Source organism: Carassius auratus, unplaced genomic scaffold, assembly GCF_003368295.1.
Source record: "Carassius auratus strain Wakin unplaced genomic scaffold, ASM336829v1 scaf_tig00214183_4049273_7079891, whole genome shotgun sequence".
Classification (NCBI taxonomy): Eukaryota; Metazoa; Chordata; class Actinopteri; order Cypriniformes; family Cyprinidae; genus Carassius; species Carassius auratus.
In genome coordinates this window covers 2,592,492-2,604,078 of record NW_020527547.1, presented here as the reverse complement: position 1 = coordinate 2,604,078, position 11,587 = coordinate 2,592,492, and the positions used below count along the sequence as shown (strand labels likewise).

Genomic DNA, 11,587 nt, shown 5'->3' with positions numbered 1-11,587 from the left:
TGGTTTGCTTGGTGACTATGGTCCCAACTGCTTTAAGATCATTGACAAGCTCTTCCCATCTAGTCCGGGGGTGATCCCTCACCTTTCTCATGATCATACTTACCTCATGAAGCGAGATCTTGCACCGAGCTCCTGACCAAGGCCGACTGATGGTTGTTTTGTATTTCTCCCAATTCCGAATAATCACACCAACAGTTGTCTCCTTCTCACCAAGCTTCTTGCTGATGGTCTAGTAGCCCATTTCAGCCTTGTTCAGATCTACAATCTGGTCTCTGACATTCTTTGACAACTCTTTGATCTTGCACATGGTGGTGGGAGAGGTTGGAATGAAAGATACAGATTGTGTGGACAGATGTCTTATACAAGCTGACATTAGGTGTAACTTCTTAAAGTGGCAGGACTAATCTATGTTCCACATGGGCACATAATCAGTCTGTGGGAGCAAGAATTATTATTGCTGCTTGGTAGGGCGATCAAATACTTATTTCACTCACTGAATTGCAAATAAATTTCTACGCTTTATATAAAGTATTTTTATTTTGGTTGATATTCTGTGCCTATATGTTAAAATAAACGTACTATAAAAATGACGGACCTTCTTTTCTTTGTAAGTGGGCAAACTTACAAAATCAGCAGAAGATCAAATAAATATTTTCCCCACTGTATATATATCTTTATTTTAAATTTTAACATAGGGTTCCATCAGATGGTCATATTTGGTGGTCTGTGGCAGCTATATGATTGAAAACCTAATCTTCTGACATAAACTATATATCTGGAAACTTCATTAAACCACACCCAGACACAAGCAGCACAGGGAGGTTGCTCCCGCAAGGTGGCCCAACCAGATTTGCCTAATCACTGGGGAGGAACCCCATCGCTTGACCCATTGTCACCATAACGACCTCCCGACTCTTAGGCTCAGTAACTTGATAACAGCACACTAATGAAGAACATTAACATAACAGCTCACCCAGCTTAAGCTAAATTTGCTCTCAAATACCTGCCAATGTCCTGTAAACACAAAGCACAAAATACACATGCTGTAAAATCAGAGAAAACCACGATTGTTGACTGCAATTAAAAGCAAAGGTAAGTTTTATTTTAAATCAAGGCAGAGCTTACTCCAGAAATACAATTGTTACTGCACCTGAATATGCATACTTCTCTACTATTTAGTAGGCAAAAACAGTATGTGAAAAGAGAAATATGCCCAAATTCACATTATTCATCAAAGAGTAGTCCAGGATGACTTACTTTTTCTGAAAATATTCTGAAGTGCTTATCTGATGGACAGTTTACTATACCATGAGGCCAATGAATAGGATTTCTGAATGACAGTGAGCTGATGCTGTAGGTCACATGATAATGACAACATAACAGATGTTGTAGGTCCGGTTTATGTACATATTTTCACACTTTTTTCCACAATATTTGCAATGTGGAATTAATCTGTCTTCTGCTAATGTGCGAGACTTACTTTATTAGCCACTAAATTATTAGAAGAATAGTTAAGTGTAGTAAATGGTAAAACTATTTGTGCAACAAACTAGTGTGTTCATGATTACAAAGTGCAAAATGTCGTGACGTGCAGCTAAGTATGGAACCCATATCAGAATTTGTGCTCTGCATTTAACCCATCCAAAGTGCACACACACAGCAGTGAACACACACTCTCACACACACACACACACACACACACACACATTTGTTTTTGTGAAAAATGGGGACATCCCATAGGCATAATGGTTTTTATATTGTAGAAACTGTAAATTCTATCGCCATTCACCAACCCTACCCCTACACCTAACCCTCACAGGAAACTTTGTGCATTCTTACTTTCTCAAAAAAAAAACTCATTCTGTATGATTTATAATATATATATATATATATATATATATATATATATATATATATATATATATATATATATATATATATATATATATATATATATATATATAGGTATGAAGTTAGTACTTGGTCAAAGTATGCTATTTTGGATGCAGCCCAGGAGTTTGTTAAAACCATAGTTCTGAATCACAGGCCTTCAGGTGCTGGAGAAGCTAATGTGTTTTTAGGAATCTCTACCCAGTGTAGAGAATCAGATAAACAAGACAGACATGAATCTGACCCTCTGGGATAATGATAAAATCTGCAGATGGTCCTGAATGCTTGTCTTACACTTAACTCAGCTCCATCTGAGCTGTATCATTTCATGTGTCTCATTCCTGCACTCTCAATGTGAGCACTGCCAGGTTCAGGCATGTCAACACTGATCTAAGGAAGGACAGATGTTGGTCTGAATTTGACTAGCAGGTAGCCTGCAAAACTATGATAATGGTATCATAAATGTTATGAAAAGTATAGACTAAATACAGTTAGAAACTATAAAATAAAGGCTATATTAGTCAGTATATTACTTAGAATCTTATGCTCACAAAGGTACATTTATTTGATCAAAAAAATTATTTTATTCCTGTGATGACAATGATTAATTTACAGCAACCATTACTTGAATTCCTGTTTCTAGTCTCCCTTTACAATTTTTGTAATCCTACTTCCAAATGCTTTTACATAACCAATTATTTTGTTTTTCAGAATTACATTTACCATATGGAGCATGCACACATGTATACGTGCGCGCACACACACACACACAAGTTACTCCTGGTCCCAGTCTCTGAGATGCAATTTGTAAGCACCTTAAAGTTAATGACTCAGTCATATTCAATAAGCCGAGCATGTCACACCCTCAGGAGACAGGCTTTGTTGACCTGATGCTAATGTGTTAGTTCTCAAACAATGGCAATTTACCGCCTTTTGTGTGAGGAGTGGACTAATCTCTGTTAATAGCTTGACACAATCAGGTCTGCCAAGCTGTAACAGAGATTTATGTGCACAACGATGTATGTTGTTTTTTGGGATACAGTCAAAGATGTAAAATCTGAATGGAGGTAAAAATATGTTAAAATAATCTGGAAATTAATGCTGAAGAGACGGATGTGCAAGGATCTTACATGGAATAACCTGCTTGTACTAGAATAAACTGTGGGATTAAGGTGTAACGATAAATGTAACAAATTTTTGATTTTTTTAGGCTATTTTACTTTTGTACATTAAGCAATTCTGGTACCGTTCCTTCACTTCTTGATGTCTCTGAATCTGGATTCTGAAGCAAGAATACCAAGGCATAAGGACTTCATAGTTGGTAATTAATGAGTGTGTGTGTTTAGATGTGCATTGATAATGAATTGACCTGCCTGTCTCAGATAAAGTAAACAGAGACAGACAAGCACATTCTTGTAACCTTTAACCCCTACAGACACACTCATACAAAAGGCTCCATCCGTCTCCACACAGGCATGCTATTTGTATATATAAGTTATGTATGACACATATTGAGAATATTTTGGTTTGGACTAATGGCATTCAGTAAATGTTTTGTTGTAAAGTCTTCAAGGTACTCTCACTTAAAAATGTTTTGATATGTGACCCATTGGGCTGATGTCATTTAGAATGAGTTCATCAGCTCTTGTCATATATTGTATACAGTAATTAGCAGCGCAAACATACAAATAAACACTGCCAATCACTAAATCTCGCCTAACTTTAAATGCAGATGACTGATAACGAGGGGCTGATGGGAGGAGGGTCTGCTAATGTATGTGTGTGTGTGTTTGGAGGGGGATGGGGGTCCACCAAACACATAAATCACGCCTTTCAGACAGTAACTCCAGATCCGATGCGACTCGAAGCAACTTCACATTTGAACAGAGTTCTTAAGTTAGAGGACTTAAATCAACGCAATCATGACTTCATCTGTATCATGTGCGCTCTTTCTATTGGTATCAATCGTTTTTCCGTTGTCTTTTGCGCTATCGGGGGAATATTGTCACGGCTGGACGGATTCCTTCAACTCTTGGCACCGGGGATTCCAGTGTCCGGAGCGCTTTGACGGTGAGGACGCGCGCTACTGCTGCGGGACATGCGCGCTCAGGTACTGCTGCACGTACGCGGAGGCGCGCCTCGATCAGAGCACCTGCGACTCGGGCTCCGAGTCTGAGAACACGGATGATGTGAGAAAGTTGACAGAACGTGGTGAGTCTTTATTTACATTTGTGTAATTCATCTCGTTTTACTGTTTTTTTCCTTTCTCGTTTTGTACACTGGAAAACGTGATATTTTACATAAGAAAGACCGAAATCGCATAATCTTGTAAAATGTAGGCCCAGACAAATATTCTGTTTTATTCACAACTTTTTATAATTAATTTATATAACTTTTTTATTTGAAATCACGTGATATGTACTAAAATCTAAAATTTACATTTGATTAATATAGAAAGTAAATTTCAGAAGTTGATTGTTGGGACATTTTTACCTTGTTATTTTTCTCCAGAGCATATTAAAATACCTAGATTTTTCTGAAATATAAAATTGTTGTAACTTCCAGTGCCATTTTTCACCAACCCCTGACATGCATATTTTTATAATCCTTGTGATTAATTCTGTCTCATTTCTCTCTCTCCCCAGTTCCGACCTATCTGCCTTTTGTGATTGTGGTGAGTGCGTTCCTGTCGTTCATTCTGGTCGGTGCGGTTGTATCTGTCTGCTGCTGCCAGTGTGTGAAACCCAAAGCAAGCGATCGGCCAACGGGGCCATCTGTTGCTCAGACCAGCCTGTTGGAATCTGGAGGACCCTCTGTGGACAGCTCCACACCGTCCCGCACCTCCATGTCAGGCTCCTCCACGACAAACACTCGCCCTCCACCATCCGAGCTCAGCGTGAAGCTCTATGGCCCGATGGGAAACGCCTTCTCAAACTCTCAGTCCCAGCAGTATGTTCCTCCACTGCCACAGGGGGCACCACAGTTCTACCAGCCCTACATGAATTACCGTCTCCCCCCAGAACACAGCATGCTGATGGCCCCTGTGTTTCCGGATGCCCATCCTGTGTTTGGGCAGGTGCACGGTCAGCCTTTTCCTCAGGGCCCCATGCACACAGAGCCCATATATCCCACTGTAACTATATGATAATGTTTATAAAACTACAAATGGACTATAAAAATGTGTGGTACTACACAAGGAACAATAATATCCCAGGGATATTTTATTTTTGCTGCCTTGGATGGCTTCCATAAACATTTTCTGTATCTACATAGACACAATCACATCTGACATCATGTTGGTCGTGGTTGGTATCTTTTATGATGTATTAATACTTCTCATAGGAGTGTATTTGCATGAACACTTGATTGTTTATTCATCAATAACTGTTTGTAATGGAATTTATAACAGATTAGAGAATACATTTTATTTTCATAGGCAATTTGTTTGACTGTCTTCTCATTCTTACACAAAAAAAATGAATATTTCAAGACATTCAGACATGTTTGTGAAACTAGAAAATTAAGTTGCTTGAAATTAGTATCACACATTCAAAGGTTCTCAAATGAATGAATTGTGAAGAACATTTTAATAATTAAAAAAACCTTTCACAGTAAAGAAGCTTTTAGTGCAATGGAAAGGTTCCAGAGATGTTAAAGTTCATAGATGTTAGTGGAGTCATCAATGCCAGTAATGCCTTTATTTTAAACAGAGATGGGCACATTTCACAAAATACTGTGTGGAAAAATTTACTTAAATGCAAATTACATTCGATTTTTTTCAAGGGTTTTAAATACAAAAAAGTATTTTGTATTTCATACACATATTTTAACTACATGTATCTGAAATACTGCCTATCCCTGTTTTTAAGAGTATAGGATTCATGAAAAGCACAAGCAACATTGGTTTAATTAAATGGAGCTAGTTTAATTTACTAAAATTAAGTGGCAATATTTTCCTTAACTGTAGTTCTAGACATATTCTTGAACAGTAAGTGTCTCTTTGTCCTGCAAAGAGCTTTGGGTTTTTCTTTACAATACTTCGATAGTAAAGCTCTCCATCCGTTACAGCTGCTTGTGTGTGTGGCTTAGCGGGTTTTATGCGTTTGCATGGAAACAGCAGGAGGGGAGAGGACAAAAGATGCAGATCTCCTCACGCCCCTGAGAGTGGGATTAGTGCAGGTAAAGAGGGGTGTGTGAGTGAGATTAGGCTCTGGATGGCCCAGCTGGAGTTTAAGCAGATGCGTATGAGTTCATTAACGAGCTGCAGACAAGCCTACTGAGTTTCAGCCCAAATCCTGTTATGATGTAAAACGTGTCATGTGAAGCTAAAGACATGAATAAATACAGCCATGCAGACAAATAAATCTGCTCAGGTACACATCTGTTAATAAACCAATCTGCGTTTCTCCACTCACACACAATCAGAAGTGTTTGAACTTTAAATGCTTGGGGGGAAACACACACACACACACACACAAAGCTGTTTTAGTTTCACATACACTTTGAGTCCAAAAATCTTCGTGTAATTATAACATGTAAAAGACTGTAAAACCCAGTGAGTTAAGATAAATCGTTTCAATTGAGGAAACCGACTTCCTCAATTCATTTAAGTGTATAAAACAGTATTTATGAGTACTTATTTGAATTCACTTTAAAAAGTATATTTAATTCATTTAAACTATACACCCAATTCAAATATTTTGTATACTGATTATGGCAGTCATATATCAACAAATGCATTTACTCAATTTTACCACAATGGCAAGCACCCAAACACTCAGACGTAACAGAAACGCTTTTAAATCCCATCATAACAGAACATTAAACACTAACAGCAGCTCCCCATATATAAATGCAAAAACACTTAATATAACATGTAATTTCAACATTTACCCTCCATACTGTAGCAAAGCATGCTGGGAACTAGAAATCCGCTCTAACTTATTCCATTTTGCTCAATTAAATGAAATTTAAGTTTCAGTAATATTTGAGGGAAATTATTTAACTAATTAAGTGTAATTGTTTTGAAGAAAAATTATGTGGTTTTATTTTACATAGTTTTTTTTTTTTGCATTACATAAAACATATTTACATATATTTAAATAAAACTCAATTTTAAGTCATCCAGTACAAAAGTACTTTTTAATTATTATTATTATTTTTAGATTTCAGCGTAAGTATTGTAGACATTTCTGTGGAAATAGTCAGCTTGCCACAAATGCTGTCAGTGGAGTGTCATTTCCATCACTTTGAGTGTAAATATCGCCCCCCACAGGATCAAGAGTTCGGTGCAAAAACAATGTAGAACCTCATGCTGGTAAAGAGATTAGGCAACAAAAAAAGATTATTGCATTGATAGGGGTCTTGGGTGAGAGGTCAAATTCCAGATACATATCGAGCCAATTCAAGACAGAGAGAAAGCGAATCAATCAGATGACATAACCAACTGAAAGGAATTCATCTTGACGAGATACACAAGTTTATTAGTTCACAGGTTTTAATTATTAAAAAACGGACTCTCAGAAAAGATGAGACATTAACACGATTCAATACTGAACATTCTGAAAGTTCTTAATGCCCCTTCAGTCAAACTCCAAAACACAAAGTAACACCTCATTTGCTCAAACTGAATGATAGTTCTATTAGAACTCAAGCTTAAGAATTCTCATTTAACTGGCGTTCCGTAATAATTTTACTTCTAAAAGGGCTGTTCACACGTTTTTGCAATTAGTCTGCATTAATATATAACTGGCAATAATTGGTTCAACAGCTTTTCAGTCTTTTCGGCATCTTATGCAATTAGCACCAAATTTTTTAGAGAAGTAAAATTCTGATGCTTTCCATTTAAACCTTGTGTGAACGGCCCTCAAGCCATTCTACAACATTGACATGATCTGGGACATAATACAAGAAAAACTATTTGCACTGTTATCATGAGGAGAAACATTAAAGACATTAAAATAATTAAAGACCAGTTTAAGCATAACTGAACACCGTACAAACGGCTCTATTGACTAAAGCCACTTTAGAGAATTTAGTTTAAACTAATGCACTAGAATTAAACCCCACACAGAATAGTACACCTCAATATTTCTAAACCAGCATCCATTTCCACTACGGACTAAATACAGACAATATCACAATATTAAGTTTGACTTATATAATAACAAAATAAAAAACTGACACCTCATGTCCACTGAAGCAGGAAGACAGATTAAATACAGGATCACTATAAGAGGTCAAGTTATCAGATTGCAGATGGTTCTTTATATCAGTTAAGTGTGTATAGATGCACAGTGACTGTGTGGAACCATGGGAACTGTCAGTGTGTGTGTTTGGAAATGTGCATGCATGAGAGTGTAAGTGATTGTGTTTTATGTGAGTAATTTTTTTTCCTGTTGCGGTTGTGTGTGTTAAGCTTTCTCTGTGCATGTTACTCGTCTGGTTTTCTCTTGGGTTTTTTAGGGTTGCGTGAGCGACTCTTGGCTTTGCAGAGAGGACAGATCGGTGCATTCCGGTGGATTTGCTGGTGGCAGGAGAGACAAGCCTGAAAAAAAAAAAATATTTTTTTTTTATTTAGCAAGGATGCATTAAAATGATAGTGAAGTAAATTATAGTAAATTATAAAAAAAATACTTTTATTTCAAATAAATGCTGTTTTTTTATGCATACAGTTTGTCAAAGAATCCAGAAATAATGTATCACAATATTAAGCAGCCATTTCTAACGATGATAATGAAAAGAACATGAATTAAGCATATCAGAATGATTTCTGAAGAACTTTGTGACAATGAATAGCAATGGATTTTGAAAATTCAGATTTGCCATTCCAGGAATAAATTATTATTTATATACTTCTAATATATTAAAATAGAACAGATATTTTAAATTGTAATAATAGTTCACAACTTTACTGTATTTTTTACATTTATGCATTTAGCATTTATCCAAAGCGACTTAGACATAACTTTCATTTTTAGAATACAAGCTCACAGCTGAGCTGAGCTAAAATATTTTTCTTTTGGCAAAGTAATTGTCAAAGAAAGTAAATATATAGTTCCACATGAGACTGCTGGTGTTTGAGTGCATGTGCACAGATGCAGTAATGTAAAAAGTCTGTGCACCTTCATAGGTGGTGGCTGCTGGCGGAATGTCGCTGTCTGCCTGACGTCTTGTTTCCGTGCAGCTTGAAGCTGTTGGGCTGCAGCTGCCGCTGCTGCAAGGGATTCTGGGATAGGAGGCTCCTGGGGTTCTGTCTGCCACTCAGCTTTTTGCTTTTCAAAGTAGCTGAAAGGAGAGAAAGAACACACAAACAAATAGTAAGCGATTTAGCCTTCCCATACACAATTACGCACTCTCTGTCTAGCTAATTTTCTGACTCAGCTTTAAGAATTACTCTGTTGCAAACAAAGACTCCTACACTGCAATGACTCATTATGAAGAGTTCCCCCCAGTCAAACACACACTCAGGAACAGTGTTACTAACTCCAATGACAGCTTCTCCTCTTCCTGGCTGAGGTCGGGGAGTCTCTGTAAGCCGAGGGTCATCCTCAGGGCATCCACGTGTTCTTTCAGTGGCTTGTATTCATCGTGGAGACGTCTGGTAGTCTCCAGCAATTTGTTCAAGTCACTTTCAGACTGTTTGATAGTGTTTTCCATCTGGGAGAAGAAATACAGCCACTATATAAATCACAATGGGGTAAACCTAATGGTTAGACATCTGACCTGGTCAAATCCTGGACATCACAGAAAAAAAAAAGAGTTTGTAAAGCTTCTAGAATACGTAAACTACCATTCAACCATTTGGAAGTTTTGAAAGAAATTATATGATCATACAGTAATTCTGTATTCATGAAAATACAGCAAAAACAAGGCACTGTGAAATATTACAATTGTTTAATATTTTTCTGGAAAACATGATGCAGTTCATTTTTTATTCTTTGATCTCACCGACCCCAAGCTTTTGAATGGTACTGTATATTCTGATATATTACATAAGTTGCATACCTTTGAATATGTGCATTATGTCATAGAAAGTGTAAATACAATGGATATATATTTATTTTATAAGTGCACTACAAACATCATAAATGAATGAATCAAAACCAATAAATCTATTATCACCTGATGTGTGATATTGTATAACGATTTTTTTTTCAATTACCACATTAATGTCAGCATGTATGAGACGCAGCTCCTCTACATGAGCCATTTTCTCCTGCAGCAGAAGATCCATTTCCTGTTTGTACTCTCTCAGGTGCTTCTCCTCTGACTCCAGAGCTTCAAACTCACTCCTCAGTCGAGATTTGATCTTCTCCATCTGAATTGTCTTATTCCTGCAAAACCACACAAAACAAAGGAAACATCCAGCCAATGCATGACAGCATATGACGATGCACTGCAAATGCAAAGTCTTCTGATATGGTGCATGTGGTTTTAAAACGAATACGGCATCTATTATGTGGTTTCAGTGATCCGATCACAAAGCGCTTTATACAACGCGTGTGCACATCAAAATTCAACAACAACCAGACAATCATGTGTATGTCTGAGGGTTGCATAAATGATTAAAAACTGTTCCGCAGGAAATGAACCGTTTGCTCTGCAGTTTCGTGTCAAACCACAACAGGATGCTTTTCACACTCATCTTCGCGAAAATAACGGTGCGATCAGAGAATTTGTTAATGCAGAATTAGTGGTCCTTGGTATGTTTTCAGATTTAGTGCAAAGCTGCGTGTTTTTATGGTTTCAGTCCTTTGATTTAGCATCATGACCGATACAAAGAGACTGTCAAATGAGAAATTTATCATACGATTTTTTTTCTTCAGGTAGTACATAATTGCAAAATCATGCATTGTTTATGAAATTAAATGATTAAGGGGAAACACTTTCTTCTTCTTCGATCTAGGCTGAATTGGCCAGATGTTGAAAACAGGCACGCTAGCTGCTGCTTTGGGGATCAATCTCAGCTTTTCTTACCTTATTTCTTTGATGTTTTCTAGCTTGCACATTATCTCTTGCTCGTCCGCCATGGTGGACTATGAAAATTTGAGATTTCTGAGGGAATAAAAAAGGAGGTAAAGATTGAAACGGATATACCTCTCATAAGAAAGACAATAGAAATGCTAACCAGCTGTGGACAACGGCAACACGGCGCTGACTACATTTCCCACAATCCTCGGCGAGGTTTAAAGAGAGAGTGTGGTAAATTAAACAAGAGTTTGTCGGCCGTTTATGATATTCAGATTATATGTTGTTATAGGAAATATTGGGCAAATTAGATTTTTTTTTAAAAGTATAAAATAGTAAACATGTTTATTAGAAAACAAAGAAATAAAAAAATCTCCAGTAAAACAGAAAAAAACTATATCGTCAGTCGGTGTCTAATTTATTCACATGAATGCATTTCCCGTGTCTCAAGTATATCAATGTACATAAGTATAATAATTCCATATTTAATTGCGCTGGTATTTACATGGTTAAAAAACAGTGGGTATTTATTCATACTTGGTGCTTGACGTTATTATATATCTTTGTATTCCCCATTTGCAATTTTGGTTTCGATTGCTCGTAGATAAACCCACTTCCTCTCTGTAATTTATCCACTTCATTATCCAGTAATTATTTTCGAGAAACCAAATGATCCAGTCTAAGATGAACTGAACGATTCAGACCGAATCGCGAAGCGCGTTTAAGA

At 37.0% G+C, this 11,587-nt stretch overlaps 2 protein-coding genes across 4 annotated transcripts; one reads left to right on the top strand and one right to left on the bottom strand.

Annotated features, from left to right (window-relative positions):
- Positions 1-3,724: 3,724 nt before the first annotated feature.
- On the top strand, positions 3,725-6,250 carry LOC113091410 (protein shisa-1-like). The gene is made up of 2 exons (XM_026256924.1): positions 3,725-4,101; positions 4,536-6,250. The coding sequence occupies exons 1-2, from the start codon at positions 3,813-3,815 to the stop codon at positions 5,033-5,035; spliced, it is 789 nt and encodes a 262-aa protein (XP_026112709.1). The 5' UTR covers positions 3,725-3,812; the 3' UTR covers positions 5,036-6,250.
- Positions 6,251-7,346: 1,096 nt separating this feature from the next.
- LOC113091411 (zinc finger C4H2 domain-containing protein) lies at positions 7,347-11,086 on the bottom strand. 3 transcript variants are annotated; one of them, XM_026256927.1, is made up of 6 exons: positions 11,021-11,086; positions 10,870-10,947; positions 10,055-10,226; positions 9,377-9,570; positions 9,015-9,177; positions 7,347-8,437 (listed from the first exon to the last, which is right to left on the bottom strand). In XM_026256927.1, the coding sequence occupies exons 2-6, from the start codon at positions 10,920-10,922 to the stop codon at positions 8,324-8,326; spliced, it is 696 nt and encodes a 231-aa protein (XP_026112712.1). In that variant the 5' UTR covers positions 10,923-10,947; positions 11,021-11,086; the 3' UTR covers positions 7,347-8,323. The 3 variants fall into 3 exon arrangements, with proteins under 3 accessions (XP_026112712.1, XP_026112711.1, XP_026112713.1); XM_026256926.1 differs by having other exon boundaries at positions 10,870-11,053; XM_026256928.1 differs by having other exon boundaries at positions 9,377-9,549; positions 10,870-11,051.
- Between the last annotated feature and the right edge of the window lie 501 nt (positions 11,087-11,587).

Bases quoted from the DNA above. Each gene is read 5' to 3' on its own strand.
- LOC113091410 (XM_026256924.1), top strand. From the start codon at position 3,813: ATGACTTCATCTGTATCATGTGCGCTCTTTCTATTGGTATCAATCGTT. The intron at 4,102-4,535 runs GTGAGTCTTTAT...CTCTCTCCCCAG, and splicing joins GAGAAAGTTGACAGAACGTG to TTCCGACCTATCTGCCTTTT.
- LOC113091411 (XM_026256927.1), bottom strand. From the start codon at position 10,922: ATGGCGGACGAGCAAGAGATAATGTGCAAGCTAGAAAACATCAAAGAA. The intron at 10,227-10,869 runs GTAAGAAAAGCT...GTGGTTTTGCAG, and splicing joins GAAAACATCAAAGAAATAAG to GAATAAGACAATTCAGATGG. The intron at 9,178-9,376 runs GTTAGTAACACT...CTCTCCTTTCAG, and splicing joins GAGGAGAAGCTGTCATTGGA to CTACTTTGAAAAGCAAAAAG.